Source organism: Adiantum capillus-veneris, chromosome 12 (genome assembly GCF_014529385.1).
Source record: "Adiantum capillus-veneris isolate H3 chromosome 12, ASM1452938v2, whole genome shotgun sequence".
Taxonomy (NCBI): Eukaryota; Viridiplantae; Streptophyta; class Polypodiopsida; order Polypodiales; family Pteridaceae; genus Adiantum; species Adiantum capillus-veneris.
The window spans coordinates 158,504,064-158,515,366 of NC_140942.1; the positions used below are offsets into that span (position 1 = coordinate 158,504,064).

General features: G+C 44.7%; 1 protein-coding gene across 1 annotated transcript; it reads right to left on the bottom strand.

Annotated features, from left to right (window-relative positions):
- Positions 1–1,109: 1,109 nt before the first annotated feature.
- Positions 1,110–5,896, bottom strand: LOC147446763 (rop guanine nucleotide exchange factor 10-like). Its single transcript, XM_086525937.1, has 9 exons — positions 5,630–5,896; positions 4,685–4,709; positions 3,666–4,043; positions 3,468–3,584; positions 3,225–3,379; positions 3,066–3,140; positions 2,712–2,984; positions 2,255–2,617; positions 1,110–2,119 (listed from the first exon to the last, which is right to left on the bottom strand). Exons 1-9 carry the CDS (start codon positions 5,894–5,896, stop codon positions 1,724–1,726), a joined length of 2,049 nt encoding a protein of 682 aa, XP_086382063.1. The 3' UTR covers positions 1,110–1,723.
- Between the last annotated feature and the right edge of the window lie 5,407 nt (positions 5,897–11,303).

Sequence of the window (11,303 nt, forward strand, 5' to 3'; positions counted from 1 at the left end):
ACGGTTTGCATGGTGTCCATTTTTGATTCACGAGATCTGTGGTTCAAATCTTGTCGGGTGTTGTCCTTTTTTGACTTGCTAGGTGTGCCACTGCCTTGCTTTTGGGGGAAAACTTTAACACAACAAATTTGAAATGTGTGTCAGGTTTGTTTCCTAATGGACAGTCGTCGACTTCAAATGGAAGCGTTTGATACAAGATTTCATTTGTGCCACACCTTGTTGAAATTGATGCATCGTGCATCGAATGCGCTTTGTGACAATCTCAATGTCCTTTAGGAGGGGTTTTACCCTAGTGTTCACTTTGAAGGAAGTGCCGCGTGGTCCGACGGCCAGGGGAGGCTTTGACATGGCTACCCCCTTTTGCCGTGCAATTTGAACGAACCCTTAGATTGTGCAGACACAACTAATCAAACCCTTCAAATTCTGTTGTAGACGACCCTCGAAACTAAGTGACACGAGCGGTGGAGGGTGGGATCTACGGCAGGGAGATTGTGATCTAGGTGGCAGTGTCAAAAGTAATCTAAGGTATCCTACATTACTTTCAGTTGTTGCCACTTTGCATACGTGTACATTACTTTCGGCTGTTGCCACTTTGCATACGTGTTTTAAGTATATTAGAGCGCCCACACTTCAGAACACGTGCATGGCGAAGTGGTTAGGGCATGTGGCTCTCATGAGTGAGTTCACGAGTTCAAACCCCACACCTGCAAAATGGGGTACCCTATAGATTACTTTCGATATACGGGAATCCTAGATTACTTATCTTAGATTACTTTTTAGATTACAAAAGTAATCTAAGATACCCGCATTCCAAATCTACGGCCCACAATCCCCTTGACATAGATCCCACCCTGCCCTGCCCGCATGTGGCTCTCATGAGTGAGTTCACGAGTTCAAACCCCACACCTGCAAAATGGGGTACCCTATAGATTACTTTCGATAGACGGGAATCCTAGATTACTTTTTATCTTAGATTACTTTTTTAGATTACAAAAGTAATCTAAGATACCCACATTCCAAATCTACGGCCCACAATCCCCCTAACGTAGATTACTTTCGATATACGAGGATCTTAGATTACTTTTTATCTTCACGGAGACCAAACAAGAGGAGAGGAAAAAGAATGGTTTAATCCTAAGCTAGTGTACATCAGTAACGTCTTGACAAGGTTAGCCCTACAGTACAGAGCACCTCCATGGAGTGCCTTTCACTAACCCAAGAAGGAGAAACCTGCAAAAAATTTGTACAGCATTTGGGTCTTCAGCTCGAAGTCCCCACTTGCACTTGCGGGGCCCTGTTTCCGGCTCGCTCTTTTCTTTGTCACTTCATCGTCAGCGTAAGTGTATCATGTTCCTCGCCCACCACCCAAAATTCCTCTCAGAGATGAATTCATGGTCGTTCATCATAAGTCGGCTTCCTATCACCCACAGACCAAGGGACAAGCTGAAGCACCCAACGTGTTGCACGAGTGGCTTGGCTTCCAAAAATAATTTCTGCAATACAATCTTCGGCCTTAATGTAATGGGCATCAAACGTAATACCAAATAACAAGTTGTGCCTGTTCTGCTCAACTTGATGAAAATCCCACCAGATCCCCACTAGACAATTGCATACATATATGGATGAATTCTCCCGGAGTACCCACACCGTCTCATGAATACTTGGACATTCCTAGGTCCACGAGGGACTTTTTTGTCATATGCTAAAACATGGATCCCCTTTGTCAATCTCTGCTTGGAGGGCTTTGCATGGCATTCATGTTCCCGGAGTACGACCACTTCTGGCCGAAAGGAGGGGGTGACTTGTTGAGTTGCTCTAGGCTGAACTCCTTTGAAGCTGTTTTGACACCCCAATGGCCATAATCTGACATGGACTTGTTCTGTGATGATCTTGTCGGTGACATCGACCCAACCACATGTGTACTAGCAGATTTAGAAAGGCCAGAAAAGTGTGTATTATCCTTGCTTTTGTGCACAGAGGAAGTCCTTGACAAACTCTGATGAGGCTTAGATTTAGCCGCATCATCCGCGCGTAAGACATCATCTATTCTAGAAAGGATGTTGAAAGCCAAGCTCTCTAGCACCCTGGAATAGCTTTCCAGAATTGATTGGCCAACATCCTGAACATGAAAAAACAAAGGTATCATGAACCAATGGCATGCAATCCAGGCACAATCGATGACTACACTCGATGACTACACATTCATACAAACAAGGCAATTTCTATTTTAATGTCATAAGCACAAAAGGGACACCTTGTTGTATTGGATCTTGTTAATGTCAAGTATTGTCTGTGGAAGGCCTGGGAACTTGTGCCTTAACAAAAGCAACAGACCTTTAGCCTTCTCAGCTAGCATCTCACGCTTTTCAGGATCAATAGCACCCTCTTTCGATAGTCCCCAGGAAGACTTGGAACCATTCTTCCCATCTTTAATCGCCTGAATTTGTCTCGTCTGAAGCTTCCTCCGCCAGATGTGGATGGCAGCCTCTACACAGTTCACTAACTCCAAAACATTATGCTCATCATTGGAATCGATGGTAGCGATGAGGGCATCTGGAGAGAAATTCTCAGACGTAATTGTGCGGTAGAGCCCCTCTCCCAAGCTTGACCTGCCATTCTGCGTAGACCGTATGCACACAAGGAGAATGGTAAGCACAGTTCCATTCCTTGAGAAACGTTCTAAAACTCACAAAGTAAACTCAGGAATGCACCTTGGGGAGAGCATCCCAATAGATACTTGGGACCTCCATCTCTGATAAAATTTGTGCATTGATGGCCAATGCGGCCTTTAAAATCTGGTTGATGCTTTCCCTCTGTTGTTGCAATTGTTTTCGAGCCTCTTGTGACAAGCCATCAGAAGGAACTCTTGGAGTGGGCAGCCACCACTTTTCATCTTGCCTTTTCATATCCCCATCCCTTTCAGCTGTGTCTCGGGCCCGATCAGCATAATAGAACTCTGGCTTTGTGAAGCCATCAAGAGAATCCTGTATGAGCAGCAGCTCGATATTCAAATTCGTTATCGTAGCATGATGCCATGGAATTAGCACAACAAGAGAACATCTTACCATCAGCATAGCGTCCAGCTTGCGCAAAGCAGGAAGATTCATATGCAGATCAGACCTTTGTTTTGTAACCATCACCTGCAAATTTGAAATAAGAGGAGGCTGTTGGAATACAAGGTAGAAAAGCCTGTGGGAAGTATAAACACTTGGAGATATGCATACCTCCATGACACTACCATCTGCTAAGGCCTGTGACTGAGGCACAAACTCTACAATGTGGTCGCACACCGACAAAAGCCATCCCATTTCCCTTTTCCATCTAGCCTTGCGCTCTTGAGATAATGGTTCCACACGGTAGAGTTCCCCAAATACGGAGGCTACGAGACACGTCACAGCAACTAAAAAACCCAAACAGCAAAGGAGCTTGCCATAAAGCAAGCATAACCAGTTGAAAAGAATCAGTACCTGACAGGTTTGTGATTGCGTTGGAAATAGCCAGTGCACTCGAAACACCTTTTCCACCCCCAGACAAGTCCTCTCCAAGAAGAAGTTTTGCAAAGCGGTCTTTCATCATCTCGATCTCTGTTGGGAACAAGACATACATCCCTCACTAAAATGACATTGAGGCATAGTTGCAAAGCGTGAAATGAATACGGAACTGACCGGAGACATCAGAAATAGCCTCTGCCTCTGCATCCTTATCCTCGTCCCATTCAACTGCTCGCTTGTTGTTTACAATCCGAGGAAGAGAATGCAGCTTGGCCAGGCGAGACTTATCCCTGGTATTAGACGGCCAACCAAGGGGAGATGAGTCCACTGATGCACTCGTAGAAGAATCATCTGCATCCCAAAAAGGGTCGCATGGACCATCCATTAAGGGCCCTTCACCAAGAATGTCTGCACAAAAACGATCAAAGCTAGCTGTAGAGCTCGTGCCATCTATGCTGCGCTGATCTACAAATTCATCTGGCATAACATCAAATGGGTTCTTATCGAACTGCGACATAGACCGTGACCGTAATCCTTTCATGACTGAAAGACCTGTTGAAAAGAACTCCCATTAAGAATTGGATGGACAAATCTTTTGTCTAGTCTCGCACATTTCCTGACTTGAAAATAACAAATTGGTGGCACTATATTCATTTAATCTCTTTTCCACACGCAAAAGAAGCTCTCATAGGTTTAGACTTGAACCCTAATGTGACAGATTTGCAATGCACTGTCGGTTCATCGAATAAGCAATGCACACAAAAATGCAGATGAGAAGACTACAGACTTTGAAAAGCCTAATGCATATTGGCTGGCAATCCAGACTAATGAAGGACAGGATGGCGAGTATCATTGCTATAGTCAATCAACCTGCCTATTTGTGAAGAGAATAAGCCATTGACTAATGCTAATGGAAATTGTATAACCACAGCTTTGTGAGGACATCACAGCAGAATATTTTCCTAACAATAGCTGGGAGGAGCCCGATTGTAACAGCATAAGTCTACGGCTGGATTGATTGGCTAAGGAATCAAACTCAACTCTTTGTGAACTTCATCAACCGTGTTAAACAAACAGAATGCAAATTTGTATCCAACTTATCAGCCCATGAGAGCACTTCACCTGCCAAGAGCTACAAGACTGGTGTGGCCACTATCATTCAAATCAAGACTTTGTTGAGATTGGCAGCATACCTGTGTTATGCCTATGCGCAACTCCCTGCAGACTTGCTTGTTAACTAGCTGATGTAGCCGGTAGCGCAGCCCTTGGGTTTGGTTTTTGACATTGTGGGTAGTCTCTGCTTGCTCATCGATATCAATGATGATGAGGAGGAAGAGGAGGAGAGGGACTCGAGGAGCAGCCTTGGCAGTGGTAAAAAATCAGGCTCTTTCGGCTGAGCATTTGTCTTGCCTTCAAGAGGTTACCAGCCCATTCAATAGCATAGGTAAAGGGTCTATGCCTGAGGTGATGGATGTGCTTTGAATGTGTTGTGCGTGCGTGCGTGTGTGTGTGTGTGTGTGGAGAGAGGGACTGAGGGAGAGTAGGAGCTTCGAGCCTTCGACGCTTAATAGAAGCTACAAAGACCTTTGACAGGCTCTGCGGTCAGAGAGTGACATGACAATGGGGGCAGAGAGAGAGAGAGAGAGAGAGAGAGAGAGAGAGAGAGAGCTGAGAACTAAATTTCGAACTTGGGGCCTGTAGGCCGTAAGCAGTGTAGGTTTGCGGTAATTGAGCCTAACGGATACACGCAGTGACGCAGACTCACAAGGGAACTTGGGAAGATTGTTTTAGCAGAGAAGAGACATTCCCACACACACACATACCTACCTACACACAGATATCGAAGAAGTGAATTCACCAATGTGGGTATAATAAGTAAGCGCAGCCACAGCACTTTGATGGAAAAGGTCGAGGTGGGGGTGGGCGACTCAACGCAGGAAGTTAGGAAGAAGAAAGAAGTTTTTATTAGTAGGCAAGCTTATAGCTTTAGGTACCTCGGATGGATGGATACGGATGTGAGCGTGTGCAAATCTATATGAAAAGCCCAATATTCTGAAGGAAGCTGTTTCTGGAGGGAAGAAGCGAAAGAGAGTCTGAGAGAAAGAGTATAATATAAATTGATGGCAATGGAAGCTCACAGTAGACTGAGTAGAGTCTAGCCTAGAGAAGAGGGGAGGAGAGAGGGGTACAAATGCAGAAGACCTTACGGAACACGAGAGCGAGAGAATATTGCTGCTGCCAGTCTGGATGAAATCCCCTTTCTCAAGAATCAACATGAGAGAAGGCACAAAACAAAGCACACACACGCACACTCTGTACATACAGAAGAGCTTGGAAGTTGGGAGCTTGCAACTTTGCCTTTGCATTTCAATTTTCAAAGAGGGGATTTCCTCTTCCATTCCCATGCATGTGCATTGTGCATGTCTGCTAATATAATGGGGACCCATCACATCAGAGAGGGCCCTCTTCCCCCGCCCCCCCCCCACCTCAACCAAGCATTATCTTGCATGATGGTTTGTCCGGTCGCTCCATGTTCATGCATGTTGTTGCCATGTCTCCAGGGCCATTCCTTTGCCCCCATTGGCCCCTCTCTCTCAGTACTCCTAATAAGCAAACGGTAACCATTCCCACATTAATGTATTTCAAACGTTAAAAGCCCATTCTCCTCTTGGCAATGCCATTCTTCTCCACACACATACACCTTTTTTGCCTCCACATGCCCATCTGAACAATACCCGCATACTATACTTTGAGTCCTTCCATAACTTTTTACAACCTTCTTCTCATCATTTTGTCCCCACCCAACAACTTCCCAATCCCAACTACACTTTTTGGATGCTTTTCTATTTTGAACTCTCCCCAACTTCCAAAACCTCTTCTAGAGTCAATGTCCAACAAGCTAGCATGTTCCCGTTCCCATTATATGCCTCCTTGAGCGAAAGTGGTTCTTTGATGAGTTTTCCACTCAAGCTGGGTGAGATTAACACGGCACGCAACTCATTCAGATTGCAGCTTTTGTCAAAAGGATGCGCCTCCAGAGCAACCTCATCATTTCCTCCTTGCCAAGTCCAAAAGCATCGGGTGGAGAAGCTGAATTCCCAACTCTGTCACTTTTGCAGAGTTGGAAAGTATGGTAAGGGTTGAGCTGATATAACCAGGGTGAGGGTAGCACCTTGGCCTTTCGCTTTGGGCTCATGAACACATCATGACCCTAGTTTATCAAGCTCTTTTCCACCCTTGTATCAAAAACTTCCAACATATGTTGTCGAAGATACTCTCCATGCCAGATTCCCAAGCTAGTTCTCTATTCCAGGAATCACCAACACATAGTGTTGAAGGAACTTGAAGGAGTACGAGCGGAAGTGCGACGCGAGAGAGAGTGCCAGAAGAAGAGCATGACGATATGGTGAACTCGCTCTACTGTAATGTGTAGAGCATAGAACTCATTAGGTTTTAACAAAAGAATATGTGTACATACCTGGCGACCAGCCCACTTACCTGGGCGACCACATTAGGCTTTATACCCCAACAACCTCCCACTTAAAGTCCAATGTGGCACTTTAAGTGTGAGAGAAGCTACATACAAGCTAATATACAAGAGATGTAGAGAAGTGATGTACTACCTGTTGGGGTATAAAGCCCAATGTGGTCGCCCAGGTAAGTGGGCGGGCCGCCAGGTATGTACACATATTCTTTTGTAAAAACCTAATAAGAACTCACTATGCTCTACACATTACAGTAGAGCGAGTTCACCATATCGTCGTGCTCTTCTTCTCGCACTCTCTCTCGCGTCGCACTTCCGCTCGTACTCCTTCAACTGGTATCAGAGCTCAAATTGAGGCTCGGGGCAGCACTGCAGGAGGCTAGAGTCACCAACTCAGATTGGAGTGAAATTCGACAGGCGAAGACACGGCCCCAAATCTCGTGGGGAAGCTCGAAGGGCTAGGTGTTGTCAGAATTTCATTCTGAGGTCATCTCGGCCACCGTTCGACTTCGACAAAGGTCTGCGCAAGCCATTTTCGACTACGTGGTCTCGACGGGTGCAGATCCGACTCTGCAAATTTGGGGTTTTCGGCCTACGACTGCAGGTGCTGAGGATATCGACACTCCCAGAGTGTTGATTTGTGGCTATCTACACATCGAAGGACGGCTCACAGTTCTTGGAGGCGTGTCACATACGACACGGGCGCATCTACACACAGACTGTAGGCGACATCCACTGGTTCATCAGGTAGCTTGTGTTTGCTGCTTGATATTCTAGATTTCATCCTGACATTGCAGGTACTTCCACATGGGATGTATTGTCAGAGATGATGTATGTATGTTGAGGGTTTGCTGGCTATGAGTCACGCAGCAAACAACCGCCGCAGCGGTTACAGCATACATTGGGAAATTTGTGGATGTATGACTTTGTGGGAAGTTTATGTACTGTCAGATTTACTGCAGCCTTTGTTGAGGGTCAAGTGAGGTTTTATTGAGCTGGGGGATTCTCGAATGTTGAGATCCTTTCGGTGATACAGGTCTTGGAGCGATCCCTCGAGCACCCTTAGATAGGCAGCTAGGATGTATTGACTGTGAGTTAGACAGTTGGGATTGCATCTTTGCTTTATTGCCGTTGAGGCATTGTCGCAGTCTATGCTTACAGGACAGTGACAGGATTGTCAAAGACAGTACAGGTGCAGGACAGGTTTACCCGCAGCTTACAGTGTCAGAGAGACAGTGTTTTTGAGCTGTTTTTGGTCTGTTTTTGAGTACACCAGAGCCATTTTACAAAGGAGACTCTGCCGAAATTTATGCAGAATCTGAAGCTTTCTTGGTTCATTTGACAGGTTGATATTAGTTCAGAGGTCAGTTTACAGGGTAAACTCTGCAGACTTTTTCCCAGGAAAGTAAACTACTGTGAAGCGTAGCTATGGCTGGATCACAGGACACTGCTCTTTACAATATCAAGAAGCTGGATGGAACCAATTTCCCATTGTGGAAGCAGCAGATTTGGCACGTGTTGGTACAAAAGAAGCAGATAAAACCTATAAAGCTCAAGGGGATAAAACCACAAAAATACAATAGACTCAACTCTTCTTACAGCATCTGATGGAAATGCACTGAGTGATTGGATTATCGACTCAGGGGCATCACTTCATGTGTCTCCAAACAAGGAGTGGTTTACCTCTTATGTGACCACTAAAGATCATGTTCGACTAGGAAATGGGCAGACATGTGAGATCTTAGGTGTTGGAGATGTTCAATTGAAGTTTCAGAATGGCTCTTCTTTCACGCTGAAGAATGTGAGACATGTTCCCGCAATTACAAAGAGCTTGATCAGCACAGGTTTACTTGATGATGCTGGCTACGTCACCACTTTTGGACAAAACATGTGGAAGATATCCAAGGGTTCTATGACAGTAGCACATGGAGTAAAGTCTGGAGGACTTTACATGATTTATGTAACAAATGTCTCTAAAAATGTAATCAATGTAACCGAGCAGCCGAACGTTTCTTTGTGGCATAGCCGGTTAGGACATATGTCCAAGAAGGGAATGGAAATCTTGTCTCGTTCTGGTTATTTGCCTGGCTTTTCATTTAATGATTTTGAATTCTGTGAACATTGTCTGTATGGTAAGCAAACACAGCAGCCACATAAGCATAGAAGCAGTAGAAGAGATACACAGTTGGCACTTGTTCATAGTGATTTGTGTGGACCTATGCCTAACCTATCTCTAGGGGGAGCTTCTTACTTTATGACATTTATAGATGATTACTCGAGGAAAGTATGGGTTTACTTTCTCAAGCACAAGGATGAAGCGTTTAGTGTTTTCAAAACGTTTGTGACACTTGTGGAGAATCAGAGTGGCAAGAAGCTTAAATGCTTACGCACTGACAATGGTGGAGAGTATGTTTCAAAGGCCTTTCATGACTTTTGTGAGTCAAAAGGTATAAAACGTGAACTTACTGCTCCTTACAATCCTCCTCAAAATGGTGTTGCTGAGAGGATGAATAGGACCATACAAGAGAAGGTCAGAAGTATGTTGTCTAATGCACAGCTGCCAAATGGGTTTTGGGCTGAAGCTGTATCAACAGCTGTTCATCTTGTAAATAGATCTTCTAGCAAGGTTTTGCAGAAGGATTCAGTGCCAGAGATGGTATGGTCAGGCAAAATGCCCTCATACAAGCATCTTAGAGTCTTTGGCTGTGAGGCATATACTCACGTTCCAAAGGAATTTAGGAACAAACTTGAGCCAAAGAGTAGAAAGTGCATCTTTCTAGGCTATGGTAATTCTGGTGAGATGGGGTACAGACTTTGGGATCCCGAATCCAGAAAGGTTGTCCGCAGCAATGATGTTCACTTTAATGAATCCAAATATCATTCTAAACCAGAGAGGGTTGAGGAGATTAGAAGAGTTGTCTTCCAAGAAGATGGACTTGCACGTGCAAGACAAAATGTCAGGGCTCAAGAGGAGCAAGGACAGGATAGAGTGGAACACAGGTTGTGGCTGAGCCTGAGCCACCTATTGTGCGTAGATCTGGACGTATCACGCGACCTCCTGATAGGTTTGTTCCATCTATGAACTATGTCATGTTGACTGATTGCAATGAGCCTTCATGTTACAAGGAAGCAGTGCAAATGAAGGACTCCGGGAATTGGCAATTGGCCATGCAGTCAGAGATGACAGCTCTACATAAAAACCAGACATGGAAGCTAGTTAAATTACCACAGGGCAAAAAGGCTCTACCTTGTAAATGGGTTTACAGTTATAAGATCACCGCTCATGATAGTCAGCCAAAGTACAAAGCAAGGCTTGTTGCGAAGGGCTTTAAGCAAGAACAAGGCATTGACTTTGATGAAGTCTTCTCTCCGGTGGTCAAGATGACTACATTGAGATGCTTTCTTGCATTGGTTGCCATATTAGATTTGGTGTTGCACCAAATGGATGTCAAGACAGCGTTCTTGCATGGTGATTTAGATGTGGAAATTTACATGCAGCAGCCAGAAGGGTTTGTTGAGAAAGGCAAGGAAGATTGGGTATGCCAGTTGTTAAAGAGTCTTTATGGCTTAAAACAATCACCGAGGGCATGGTACCATAAATTCCACAAGTTTATGCTTTCTCAAGGCTACAAACGTAGTGAGTTCGATCACTGTCTATATACAAAGAAGGCTAAGGATGGTAGTTGGCTGATCCTTATTTTGTATGTGGATGACATGTTGATTGCTGGCAAGCACTTGGAAGAAATTTCAGCTTTGAAGTCAAAGATGGCAAAATCGTTTGACATGAAAGACATGGGTGAGGCAAGTCATATACTTGGTATGCGCATTGAGAGAGACAGATCAAAGAAGTTGATTTGGTTATCTCAAACATAGTATATTGACAAGGTTTTGCAACGTTTCAATATGGAGAAGGGAAAGGCACTGAGTGTTCCATTGCCACCATATGTGAAACTTAGCAAACAAGATTGTCTTGTGTCTGAGGAAGAACAGGCTGAAATGGATAAGATTCCATATGCGTCTGCAGTGGGTAGTTTGATGTATGCAATGATTGCTACTCGCCCAGACATTGCATTTGCAGTGGGAGTAGTAAGTCGATACATGTCAAACCCAGGCAAGAAACATTGGGAGGCAGTGAAAGGAATATTGAGATACCTGAAAGCTACAAAGAGTATGCGTATATGCTATGGGAGTCAGGAGGTAAGTGTAAAGGGTTTTACAGACTCATATTAAGCAGGTGACTTAGACAAGCGAAGGTCTACGTCAGGGTATGTCTTTACATTGGCTGGTGGAGCAGTATCATGGCGTTCTAGATTACAAGATTGTGTTAC